General features: G+C 53.5%; 1 protein-coding gene across 2 annotated transcripts; it reads right to left on the bottom strand.

The window, feature by feature from the left end:
• Positions 1-449: 449 nt before the first annotated feature.
• Positions 450-9,432, bottom strand: LOC133231172 (uncharacterized). Of its 2 annotated transcripts, none has more exons than XM_061389467.1 (7): positions 9,279-9,432; positions 6,893-6,982; positions 6,220-6,311; positions 4,825-4,975; positions 2,492-2,581; positions 1,943-2,034; positions 450-786 (listed from the first exon to the last, which is right to left on the bottom strand). In XM_061389467.1, exons 2-7 carry the CDS (start codon positions 6,960-6,962, stop codon positions 574-576), a joined length of 708 nt encoding a protein of 235 aa, XP_061245451.1. In that variant the 5' UTR covers positions 6,963-6,982; positions 9,279-9,432; the 3' UTR covers positions 450-573. The 2 variants fall into 2 exon arrangements, with proteins under 2 accessions (XP_061245451.1, XP_061245450.1); XM_061389466.1 differs by lacking the exon at positions 9,279-9,432 and adding an exon at positions 8,808-9,109.
• Positions 9,433-13,715: the final 4,283 nt, after the last annotated feature.

A 13,715-nucleotide genomic window follows, 5' to 3' on the forward strand; every position in this document is an offset into this window, starting at 1 on the left:
GAAGAATACATTTATTCACTTGGGTGTTCATCACAACACGTGCTGGGGATAAATTAACATAACACACCCAGTCGGAGGTGAACACATTATCCATTCTCCTTTGCTATAGTGATAGAAGCTATTGGATGACACATGATTGCCCGGCTAAGGACTACAGTTCCCGGCATCCCTTGCAACTAGATGTCACCATGTGACCGTCTCTGGCCAATGAGCTGTGAGGAAAAGTGATCTGGGCTTCTTGTAGGAGTCACCCTTTGAAGGACTGAAGCATGTCTTCCTCTCTCCTCATCCCCCTACTTGCCCCGAACCAGAATGTGGACTGGGTGTCGGGGTGAGCCCTCTCCAGCCACGTGGCACAGAGCACCGAGGTTAAAGGACCCTGGCTGCCCAACTCCACAGAGCTGCACCGCCCCGGTCCTGGGAGTTTCACACACAGACCACACACAGCCTTGAGAGAGACAGCAAGTTGGGTTTATTGAAGCCGCTGTATTGGGGGATTTTACACTACGGTAGCCCAGCATGCATGATTCGGGGGCGCGCGGTCAGGAGCGGGAAGCGGAGGGCCCTCAGCGTTTAGGAAGCAGTGACGAAGCTGAGGCAGCACAGGGGGCACTCGCACACCTTGACCTCGCGGAACTCCAGCACAGGCATAGGAACGACGGTGCAATTCGGGTCCGATTTCGAACCGTCAGGAGCCGCCAGGGGCTCGGGCTCGGGCTCCGGCTCGGGCTCGGGCTCAGGCTCAGCGTCATCCGGTTCCAGGTAGTAGCTGAAGCAGACACTCGGCTGGAAGGAAAGAGAACAAAGAAACAAGAGGGGAATGTCAGTGTCACACTAGTGACATTTTGGGGTCTTGTCATTCCTTGCAGAGTGTGTGTGTGGGGGGGCATCCTGTGCTTTGCAGAATCTTGAGTACCATCAATATTATATCTAAATATATATTTTAAAAAACATGCAAATAGAATATGTGGCAACACTCGGTGAATTTTGATAATCTTTGTACTGTTTTTTAAAAAATCTTGGATTCTCACATTAATTCCTAATACGAAAACTTCTTTAAGAGTAGTACTAGTCGCACTAGTAGGTAAGACATTCTCGCAGGCAATCTGACCCAGGGCCTCCCCTGACCTCTCCCCAAGGGCCTCCTGGTTCTCACCAGGGTCTCTCCAGCCTCCCCTCCTGCCTGTTAAGAAGACCCAGAGACAGAGCAGACACCTCATTGGCCAAGGGTGAGTCACGTGCCCAGCCCAGGCCCAATCACTGGGAATCTTGGCACTGCCGGCTCTGATTGGTCAGGGACGTAGGCTCTGATTGGTTAGGGACGTACCTGGAGCTGGTCTGAGGATGGGATCAAATCCATCCAAAGTGCGTGGGGACAGGAGCGCCCCCCAGAAAAGTCAAGGGGGTTAGTAGGAGAAGGAGGACTGGTACCCAGGTAGACAAGGCCATGCTTGCCTCCGCAGGAAGGACCGTTCCCTAATTCATTTCTTCATTTAATCAGCCCGAGTGTATACAGTGGCTGACACTGGTTACATCTGATCTAGACAGGGGATATGTCACTGAACAACTTCTCTAGGAGGGGAGACAGATGATGAACACACAGATTCAAGGTATGTTCTTAGGTAGCAATAATTATCTGATGAAAATTCAGCATGGCAGGGGGTTAGAGAGAAATGGTGCAAAAGTGAGCAAGGGAGGCTTCGTGGAGGAGGTGGCATTGGAGCCGAGATTGGAATTTAGGAAACAGAAGGAAGGCAGGAAAGAGGGCAACACCCCCCAGAGGATGGTGGCCATATCCTGCGGGGGGGGGGGGGGGGCGGGGCATGGACAAGGGGCACCCAGCCACCCAAGGGTCTCTGCTGCACAGAGGAAGTGGTAGATGTGCCTGACCTCTCATAACCTAGGGGATCTCAGGTCAAAGAAAGGAAACAAGCAGGCTTACTATGGGACAGAACGGCAGGACCTTGAAAGACAGTCTTCCCTTCATTCCTCTGGGCTTCTTCTTAGGCTCATCAGGGTTCTCAGAAAGCAGAGCTGTGTGGGGGGGAGGAAAGAGGTGTGAGACCATCTTGCCTGCTGGGGCTTGAGAAACTCAGTATCTTCATCATCATGAAACCAGTGACAAAAGCTAACACGTACTGAGTGCTTGCCATGTCCAGGCGCTCATGTACTTTACATGTATTAGCTTAACTGATTGCTCATAATGACTCTCTGAGACGGACACTATCATTGTCCCGCTTTGGAGATGAGGAAACTGAGGCAGAGAGGTGAGGACCCTGCTGCAGGCTGCAGACTCTGAGCAGAGGAGTGACAGACAGCCTGACACGAGGTGATGTCAGTGACTTCACCTGTGTGTCCTCAGGGCCCCCTCCCCAGGGGGAGACGCCTGGGTGGGACTGGGCCAGTCTCCAGAGTCAACCCCTCCTCATCACCTTGCCCTAGACCCTCCCATTCCCACCTGCCTATACTTTCCACCCCACGTGGGTCTCACCTCCTTTCTCCGGAGGCTTGGTCTGCACCTCCTCGGCTTCCTTGTCCTCAATGGTGCTCAGAGGCAGCATCATGACGCGGCAGGCCCTCCCTAGAGACAGGAGACAGAGCAGTTAATGCCTGGGCGGTGGAGCCGGGGGGCCTGGGTGTGGCTCTCAGAGCTCGGGTGGACTCAGACAGCTCCATCCCTTCCCAGGTCTCCAGGTCCCCAGCATCCAAGGGGACGTGCTGGCAACGGCTCCTGCTGGTGTCCTCCAAGGCCCAGGGTGTGATCTGGGGAGAGCGGTTGTCATGGCGCCTGGCAGGGACAAGGGCAGGGCTCGTGGTACCTGGGGCTCACCCCCCTTTAAAACTAGAACAACTGTGACACCAAGTGCTGGGACCAGGAAGCTGCAGCTCGATAACTGGGTATCAGAAGGGCCTCTGGAGGCTGGCATACAGCAGGCACTCAGTAAGTGCACCTCAAGGTCAGCATTACCATCACCATGTTTCAGCTCCGTCCCAGGGCTCCCAGGCAGCCTGCCCAAGGGGTTCAGACAGGCCCTCCCCTCCTGTCCTGGGCCCCTCCAGGTACAGGAGGCATCAGTCCTGCTCTCAGGACCATGGTGAGGGGAGGGGCCAGGCCCTAGACCTCCCAGCACAGCCCTGGGGCGGGGCCAGCCCTGCAGGAAGGGGGCTTGGCACAGGCTCAGTGTGGGGACCCCACCTCTGCCCCAGTATCACCCTGGGCAGGACTTAGGCTGTGTGTCTGGGGAGTGGACTTGGGGGAATTCCAGCCTGCTAGTCACTAACTGGGGATCTCAAGGATCAAGTTTGCCAGATTTAACAACTACATTACAACAAATACACAGCAAACTGAGATGTGAATTTCATATACACGGGTCATATTGTACTATAACAAGTCCCAAACACTGCATGGTAAGTATCTACCTAAAAATCATTTATTTAATATACTAACCTATGTTTATGTATATATCCCTGGAAATACTTGGGACATACTTATGTCCAAAGGTAATTCATTATTTGCCTGAAATTCAAATGTAAGTAACCCTCCTACATTTTGGATGGCACGGAGATCAAACCAATCAATCTTAAAGGAAATCAATCCTGAATATTCATTGGAAGGATTGATGCTGAAGCTGAAGCTCCAATATTTGGCCACCTGATGAGAAGAACTGACTCATTAGAAAAGACCCTGATGCTGGGAAAGACTGAAAGTAGGAAAGGAAGGGGACGACAGAGGATGAGATGGTTGGATGGCATCACGAACTGGATGGACATGAGTTTTGAGCAAGCTCCAGGAGTTGGTGATGGACAGGGAGGCCTGGCGTGCTGCAGTCCTTGGGGTCGCAAAGAGTCGGACAGGACTGAGCAGCTGAACTAAACTGATCCTGCGTTTTACCCGATAAGCTCTAATTCAGGGGTTATTAACTCTTGTTATGTCAATTCTCCCTTCCAGAAAAAAATGAGTAAAATTAATTATTAAACATGAAGCTTAAATATGGTTAAATTGACACATATTCAGAACACATTATCTGGAAACAAAATCAACACCTCTGCCTTCTTTAAACCTTCTTTAAACATTTTAAAGCAACATAAGATGCAATCAGAGACCCTCACATATAATCCCGCAAAGAAAAGATGCATCAGTTTGGGGGAACTCTCTCTGGCGGACTCCCAGGCCCACCCTCAGCTTCGCCCGGGCCCCTCCCCCAGAGGCTGACCCTCAAAATCTCGCGCCCCAAACGTGCTCCCAGCCCCCACCCACAGCCACACAGGCGCACAGAACCACTGGAGGCGCAAAAGCTGTTTTCCACGCGCCCTTCTCATCAGCGAACTTCTCATGCGTCTTCCGTGAAACCCCAAACACATCCATAGGGCCTCCTGCCTCCTGCAAACTGCCCTCTGGACTCCCCATAAAGTCGTTAGCCTATGTTTCATTCTGCACTCGCTAGCTGACCCCTGACACCCCGCTGGCCTCCCAGGTTGGGAGCAGCCCCCGGACCTCCGCCTCCCCCATCAAACGGCAAAGTCCCCGGGTCCGCCCCTCCCGCCCCCAAAAGCTGGGAACTAGGACCCGGGCCCCCCTCCGCCTGTCCTGGAGGGGTCCCCGCCATCCCCGCCTCCGGACACCCAACTCCGCGGGGCACCCACTCCTCTGTCCCCTCCAGGATTCGCTCCCCACAGTGGCCCCAGAAATCCTGGGGCCCGGAGTCCCCGCGCGGCTCGGAAGGGTCCGAGGCCTCCCGCCGCCCTCGGGGAGCCCCCACCGCGCCCTCCCTGCGGAGATCCCCCTCCGCCCTCCCGCCGCCCCCCGCCCCGAACTGCTCCAACCTTGATGGCCGGACCCTTCGGAGCTGCGGCCGCGGGAGCGACCTGCGGCCCCGGCCTCGGGCTCGGTCTCGATGTCCGGGCTGGAGCGCGCCGGCTTGCTCACCGCTTGTCCTGGGGGCGCGGGCAGGGCTGGATCCGAAGTCCAGGGCACCTGCGGGTGAACTCGCAGGAATGAAGAGCGCCGAGCGGCTCCGCATCACTCACGACGCCCCACCTCCACCCCCAACACAAGCGGGTGGTTAACAGCGTGCCTGCCGCCAGCACGGGCGTGCTGGCTTCACTTTTATTTTGGGGGGAGGGTCCCGGGCCTCCTCCTCCTCACCGCTTAGAGAAACTGATACAGAGGGTGGCCTTGGGCGGCTTTAGGTGGAGGAGACTCAGTTGTGCAGGTAGCAAGGTAAGCAGTGGCTCTTAAACTTGTTACTCAGATACGAAGAAACACAGGCCCCACACGTAGAAACATGTATGTCTCATGTGTGCTGGACCCAAACAGCAAGTATCCACCCCGTGCATCAGAGTCACAAGAGTTTAAGAGTTTCCCTCCTTTTTCTAAGCATTCTCACACCTTCTCCTGAACTGATGCCAGCCTGCATCTATTCGAAGCACCGTCATTCACCACTGTCGTGGAAAGTGTCATGGCAAATTGCATAGCCTTTCTGGATCATCCAGTCTGCGTCTCAGCTACTGGATTTTACATGAAAACAGCCCTGACTCTACCTAAGGTTGGGGGTGGATGTGCCAAGAAACCCTTATTCACACAAACAAGCTGTGGGCTGAATGACCGTAGTCTGCCCACCGTTGACCTAGGGAAATTTTTGTGCTAGCTCCTGCTGGAAAAACAAGGGTGTTGTAGAAGGAGGACTGGTAGCCAGGTGGACAAGACCACAGCTGCCTTCGCAGGAGGGACCGTTCCCTGACTTATTCCCTCATTTAATCAGCCCGAGAGATTGCGTGCCTGGCGCTGGTTACATCTGTGCTAGGCAGAGGGGATATGTCATTGAACAACAGAAGAGGCTCTTGACCCCACAAAACTACTCTAGTAGGGGAGAGAGATGGTTGAAAAATAGGTACAAGGTATGCTGTCAATAATTACTCTGAAGAAAATTCAGGAAGGCAAGGGGCTGGAGAGGAACGGGGTGAAAGGGAGAAAGGGAGGCCTTATGGAGGAGGTGACATTGGAGCAGAAATTGGAATTAGCAAGGAGGAGGCAGGAAAGAGGGCAGCACCCTCAAGGAAAACCATCCCGCCCCATAGGCTGGGGCCACATCCAGGACAAGGCAGGGGCAAGGGCCACCTGGGCACCCAAGGGTCTCTGGTGAGCAGAGAGGGTGGCAAATCTGCGTGATCGCTCAGCCAGGGGCCTCCGGTGAAAAGGGAGGGAGCAAACAGGCTTACCGCCGGGCAGAACGGCAGGACTCTGAAGGACACCGTTCCCTTCATTTTCTTGGACTTCTTCGGCAGAACATCAGGCTTCTTAGAAAAGAAGCCTGAGGGAGGAGGAAAGAGTCATGAGACCATCTGACCCTCTGAGGCTTGAGAAACTTGGTGATAATAGTCTTCATCATGAAACCCGTAACGGAGCTAATACGTGTGGAGTGTGTTCCAAACGTGCTTTTAAGTATTGTACACGCATTCGTTTATGTGGTTCTTCATAATAACTCTCTGAGATGGGTATTATCATCAACCCACTTTAGAGATGAGCGGACTGAGGTACAGAGAGGTAGGGACACTTGTTGGAGGTCACTCAGGAGTGAGTGAGACCTTCATTCAGTTGTAACCCAAAGGCCCCCAGGAAACAGACAGGAAGTGACAGGGAGGGAAGGGTCTGGGGTAAGAAAACAGGGGTGTCCAGGCCACAAAAAGGGGCCCAAACGGGCTCAGCTCCCAGGAGCTCCCAGCGGGCCGTGATGGGACCCGCTGACGGGAGGTGATGTCAGGGAGGTTGTATCCTGGGTGTCCCTGCCCGGAAGAGCCAGTGGAGACATTTGGTGACAGGGCCAATCTTCAGGATCATTGCTTTGCCCTGGAGACCTCCCCACTCCCGCCTGCCCAGTTTTCCGGGTCTCACCTCCTTTCTTCGGCGGCTTGGTCTTCACCGGCTCGGTCTCCTGGCTCTCGATGGTGCTCAGAGGCAGCATGGTGACTCCACAGGTGCTCCCTACGGACAGGAGACAGAGCAGTTAGTGCCTGGGCGGTGGAGCCGGGGGGCCCGGGTGTGGCTCTCAGAGGTCAGGTGGACTCAGACAGCTCCATCCCCTCCCCAAGTCCTCAGGTCCCCAACAGCTGAACGGACATGTTGGCAATGCCACCCGCATAGAGTTGCTTCAAGGTCCAGTGTGTGATTTGGGGAGTGTGTGGCATGGTGTCTGGCAAGGGAAAGGGCAGGGTCCGTGGGTTTATGATCCTTTAAGAAACACAAGAAATATGACACAAAGTGCCAGGACCCTGGATGTGCAGCTCAGCAAACTAGTACAAAAAGGGCCTCTGGAGGCTGGCATACAGCAGGCACTCAGTAAGCGCACCCATGGAGCAGTCCCAGGGCTGTCTTTCAGCTCCGTCCCAGGGCTCCCAGGCAGCCTGCCCAAGGGGTTCAGACAGGCCCCCCTCTCCTGTCCTCAGCCCCTCCAGGTACACGAGGCTTCAGTCTCACCCTCAGGTCGGCGGTGAGGGGAGGGGCCGGCCGCAGACCCCCCAGCACAGCCCTGGGGTGGGGCCAGGCCTACAGGGAGGGGGCTCGGCACAGGCTCAGTGTGGGCTCCTCACCTCCGCCCCAGCATCACCCTGGGCAGGACGTGGCCAGTGTGTCTTGGGTGAGAACTGGGGGATTCCAGCCTGCCAGTCACTAGCTGGGGATCTCAACGATCAAGTTGGCCACGTTTAACAACAGCAATGTTATAATAAATACACAGTAAATGGAGATTTGAATTTCAGATACACGAATCAAGTTTTAGTTTAAGTAGTCTTTAAACACTGTGTGGGTCATATCTACATTTAAAAAAAATTATTAAAAATGTATTAGATTATCCTTACAGATGGGCTCCCAGGAAATATTTGTGACACATTTATACTAAAATGTAATTCAGTATCTATCTGAAGTTTGAATTTAAGAAAGCAGCCTGCATTTTAACCTGGCAGGCCCGGATTCTGGGTTTTTTAACCTCTTGGGCTGTCAGCTTTCCCCTCCATGAAAATTAAGACTATAAATGATTAAACATGAGGATCAAATATGCTTAAAAACATACTGAGCACACATTATCTGGTAACCTAGCGTCAAACCTCTTCCTCTAAGCCTTTTTCGAAGAGGCATGAGACCCATCGCAGACCCTCACGCATAATCCTGCAAATACAGGGTGCGTCAAACAGCGCGGGACCCGCAGGCCAGATACGCACACACTCACACACACACAGTCAGTGGAAACACACGTTTTCAGATGCAGACTGCGGGAACCAGGGCCTAATGACGCAAACACACCTGCAGACAAGCCCAGGGAAATTCAGAGACCCCACCACGCAGGCGGGCAGGCCTGCCGCTCAGTGCTGAGCACCCTCCTCACAGGCAGTCCTGATCTCTCTCACACACTCTCACACACACACACACACACACACACACACACACCCCCTCCAGACAGGCACAGAGGCAGACCCACAGGCTGGAGTGACCCCCCACCCTCGCCAGTACACTTTCCCTCTGGGGGACCCCAGACCCACCCTCAGCCTCCCCCGGCCCCTCCCCCAGAGGCTGCCCCTCAAAACCGCGCGCCCCAAACGTGCTCCCAGCCCCCACCCGCAGCCACGCAGGCGCACAGAACCACTGGAGGCGCAAAAGCTGTTTTCCACGCGCACTCCTCATCTGTGAACCTTGCTCTGCGCCCTTAGTGAACCCCAAACTCACCCAGAGGGTCTCCCCGGCTCCCCACCCATCACACCGCCCTCTGGATCCCCCCAGAATCATGTTCCCATCTTCTGTGTGGCCAGTTCCTTACCTGAGCCCGATACCGACTGACCTCTCTGGTGTGCAGAGCAAACCTGTGCCTCCCGCCTCCTCCAGCAAACTGCGAAGTCCCGGGTCCGCCCTCCCGCCCCCCAAAACCTGGGGACCAGGACGCGGGCTCCCCGCCGCCTGCCCTGGAGGGGACCCCTGCCATCCCCGCCTCCGGACACCCCAGCCTCCTCTGTCGCCTTCAGTTTTCGCTTCTCCCAGTGACCAGTGAAATCTTTAGACCTGGAGTCTCCCCGAGGTGGAAGGGATCCGAGGGTCTCCATCGCCTCCAGGGGAAAACTTGGATTTCTCCAGGGCCCCCACCGCCCGCGCCCCGGGGTCTCGGGGCCCCCAGGCGGCAGCCCCCGCTCCCGCACCTCCTCCCGGGGCGCCCCCGCCCTGCTCGCGGGGACCCCCGGCCCGCGCCCCCGCCCTGCGGGCGCAGACCCCGCGGAGCGGCGGCCGCGGGACTGACCTCGGGACCGCTTCGGTCTGGGCGGCTGGGCAGGGCAGGCGGGCTGGCTCCGCGAGCGTCCTTGGTGCCTGAGCAGAGCCGGCTCCGGAGGCGCTCGGGGACGCGGTGGACAAACGCGCGCTTATGTACAGGCTGAGCCGCTCGGCGACTCGCGCAACCCCCAAGCCCGCCCCCAAGGCCGAGTCAGGTGGTTCAAACCGCCTCTGACACCAGCACAGGCGTCAGAGGTTCGCGGCAACTTGGTTATTAGGGGGGAGGGTCGGGGGCCTCTTGTTTTCGTTGCTTCGAGAAACCGATATAGGAGGTCATGATGGGCAGGTCTTAAGGGGACGAGAATGACCTTGTGCAGGTCATAAGAGTAAGTCAGTGGTTCTAAACTTGTGCTTAGAGTAAGAAGAGATGCCACACAGGTCGAAACACACGTATGTGTTAATAGCGTGTGTCCTGGACTCAAACACAAAATATCTTTTAACGTTGGGCATCACGGGCACGGGAAGTTCAAGAGTTTCCCTCCTTTTGCTGATCATTCTCACACGTTCACCCGTGTGGATCGCAGTTTGCGGCTATTCAAGTCCGGGTCAGTCACCTTTCTTGGCCAGGGTGTGTGGCAGGTACTTTAGACTCCTGAGCCATCAGGTCTGTGTCGCAGCTGCTCCTCTTTGCATGAACCCGTCCTAGACAGTCCTAAGGATGGATGGAGTTATGTCAACATGCCCTTATTTACAGTCTGTGGGCTGGATGGTCATCATCTGCCCATGCTTGTCCTAAAGAATTTTTTTGTGCCAGCTCCTGGAGTAGATAAACCAAAAAGTTGCTGTGAAAAGTGCAGTTTGAACAGAAAGGTGAACAGATATGTGTTTTTAATATATATATATATATATATAGTTTATGGAAATTTAAATCCTGTAAAGTATACTATAAAAATAGTAATATAGTCTTGGTATATGTGCAAAATTTGAAACAACCACCTTTCAAAACAGCTCTGGTGAGCCTGGGTGACTTCCCTATACGTTGGGGATCATTTGAGTTCCTATTTCATAGGATTCTGGTGAAGGTTACATGAGCTCATCTGTGGAAAGTGCTCAGCACCGGACCTGACAGATGGAAAGTGCCCTCGAAGTGTTAGAGTTTATCTAACACTATCAGTAACCACTTGGTTAATCTCTCCCAGGAGAGGGGGTGCCCTTTGGGGCAGGCACTGGCCACTCTGAGACTCAAAGTGCCCAGAGGACCGTGCAAGGAGCCAAGAGTCCCCAAGATGCACTGATAAGGTTTTTTCAGGAGACTGTGCTCCTTCACGTTCTCATAGCTGCAAGCCCACACCCTCGCTTTCTGGGGGCCACGGTAAGTGATAACATAAGGGATCTAAACCAGTCCTGACGCAGACCCTTCAGTGACCACGGAAATGTTGTGTATCTGCAGCGTCCAGGGCGGTAGCCTCTGGCCACATTCGGCGGCTGAATCCTGCCCTGAGCTGCCAAGAAACTCTGTTTTGAATTTTACTTAAGATTGATTTGTTTACATCGATTAGCTTCATGTGGTTACTTAGTGATTACTGTGTTGGAGAGCCAGAAAATTGTACCTAATTCCTTCTGAAATGCATCCCCCAGAGTGTCACTGACATTTGCGACCTGAACGTTCTTTGTTCAGGGGGTCTTCCTGGTCCACCGCACCGTGTTTAGAATGGTCTCTATCCACTAGAGTCTAGTGTGTTAGTTGCTCAGTCATCTCTGACTCCTTGCGACCCGGTGGACTGTAGCCCACCAGGCTCCTCTGTCCATGGGATTCTCCAGGCTAGGACCCTGGAGTGGGTTGCCATTTGCTTCTTCATCAGAGCCTAGTAGAGGGGCACCAATTTGGGACAACCTGAAATAGTGCCAACATTGCAGACAAGTTCCAGGAGGGGGCGCTGAAGTATCACCCCACATGAGAACTTCTGGTCTACCCAAAGATGTTGGCGGTGAAATGAAAGAAATCTCTATTCCCAGAGGTTCTCCATGGTTTTCATGTGCGTTTCAGTTATAGGTTTTTTCCACACTCAGAAAGTTTACTGTCTTTTCCAGCTTGAACTCTCTGGTGGAGCAGCAGGGAGGAGACCTGCCTGAAGCCCACCCCCACCCCCCCATCCTCGGTGCATCGTCACAACTTCCCCGAGGTGTGGGTTTTGCCGTGACAAGTAAGGGGTGAGCCCTCTGTGAAAGCTTCCCCACACTCAGGACTCCTGTGGGCTTCTCTGTGGCATGCAGGCTCTGAGGTCTCTGGACATTTGACTTACACAGAAAGTCTTTCCTCCTCATCTCTCACACTGATACCTGCATCCTCCCAGAGGCTCTTCGGATGCTTGAGAAGGGTCACCTGGCTGCTGAAGGCTCTCCCCCATTCCTGGCTTCCCTCCCAGGTGCCAGGCTGGGGAACCCTCTTGTGTTGTGACAGGTGGAAGCCCATGGACGTTGGGCATGTAGTCACAACTCTGCACTGAAGTAGACTGCACACATGGCCTGTTTTGCACCCTGCCTTGTTTCTGTCCCCTTTGCGCTTTAAGTGTGCAATGCCCCCTTGTTCTGAATTTGCATTTGGCCATGGGACGTGCTCTCGGCAGAGGAGGCTGGCAAAATATGATCCAGCAGAAGGTTGAAAAGTGCTTGTGAAATGACATTTGTTTCTCCCCTGCACCTCTACCAGTGCCATGAGGATGGACCTGCCCAAGCCAGCCTGTTGGAGGAGAAGAGACATTGAGAGCAGGGCCAGGTCTCCCCAGTCCCCCAGGAGAGGCCAGCCTAGGAGAGCTGAGGACCAGTGTCCACCAGGTGCCGGAGGAGCTCAGAAATGGCACCACAGCCTCCTCCCTGACCTCATATGTCTTGTCCCTGAAGTTTGCCAACTAAAGGATGTTCCCCACCACACACCACCACCTACAGTTCACCCTGAAAGGAATTCAGAGTGAAGATCTGGGTGAGGCACTTATGTTCTGGGAGAAGTGGCAGAAAGAATCCTCTGAAAGCAAGTCCTTTGTCCGTTTCCTGTCTGCTCAATTATGTCCCACCTCTAAAATAAACTAATCATAGGAATGAGATCACTAAGTAATTGAAATTAACTCCTGACTTATGAAGAATTGACACTTTTGAACTGTGGTGTTGGAGAAGAATCTTGACAGCCCCTTGGACTGCAAGGAAATCAAACCAGTCCATCATAAAGGAAATCAATCCTGAATATTCATTGGAAGGACTGATGCTGAAGCTGAAACTCCAACACTTCGGCCACCTGATGAGAACAAACTCATTGGAAAAGACCCTGATGCTGGGAAAGATTGAAGGCAGGAGGAGAAGGGGATGACAGAAGATGAGATGGTTGGATGGCATCACCAACTCGATGGACATGAGTTTGAGTAAGCTCCGGGAGTTGGTGATGGACAGGGAAGCTTGGTGTGCTGCAGTCCATGGGGTCACATGGAGTTGGATACGACTGAGCGACTGAACTGAACTAATATCCTCTCCTGAATGCCTTGTCTAACCTGTTGATACTTTTCCTGGATAAATAGAAACGTGACTAGCTCTCTTCCTCCAAAGTGCCCCTAAGCATCCAGAAGGCAGATTGAATGGGCAAGCTAACATCTGAAGAGACCTCAGCCAGTTCTGCATACAATGGAGAATGGTGTAGAACCCAACCTCCTGCCTTGACGATTCACAGAGATTCCTCCATTTTCCCAAAGGTCTGTATAGTCAAAGCTATGGTTTTTCCAGTAGTCACGTACGAATGTGAGAGTTGGACCATAAAGAAGGCTGAGCACCGAAGAATTGATGCTTTCAAACTGCAGTGCTATAGAAGACTCTTTAGAATCCCTTGGACAGCAAGGAGATCAAACCAGTCAAGCTTAAAGGAAATAAACCCTGAATATTCATTGGAAGGACTGATGCTGAAGCTGAAGCTCCAATACTTTGGGCACCTGATGGGAAGAACTGACTCATTTGAAAAGCCCCTGATGCTGGGAAAGATTGAAGGCAGGAGGAGAAGGGGACAACAGAGGATGAGATGGTTGGATGGCATCACCAACTCAATGGGCATGAGTTTGAGCAAACTCTGGGAGACAGTGAAGAATAAGGAAGTCTGGTGTGCTGCAGTCCATGGGGTCACAGAGTTGGACACCATTTAGCAATTGAAAAAACAAAAGGCTGAGAAGAATGTCTTGAGTTGGTCCCTGGACACAAGCCCACCATCTTCCCAGGTGTCATCTTTTCTGATAAAAGCACCTTTCCTATCTGCTGACACCTGCCTCTTGAATGATTGACTTATGAGTCCCAGGTGGCCAAACTTGGGCTCAGTTACACCTCAGATGCGAGATATGTTCAGGAGAAAATAATAGGACGCAAGAGCCTTAGATTCTTCCTTACTTAGAAAAGCACTAATCACATTAACTGAGATGTCCATGTATCATGACCA

The sequence above is a fragment of the Bos javanicus genome, chromosome 18 (genome assembly GCF_032452875.1).
Source record: "Bos javanicus breed banteng chromosome 18, ARS-OSU_banteng_1.0, whole genome shotgun sequence".
NCBI classification, from domain to species: domain Eukaryota; kingdom Metazoa; phylum Chordata; class Mammalia; order Artiodactyla; family Bovidae; genus Bos; species Bos javanicus.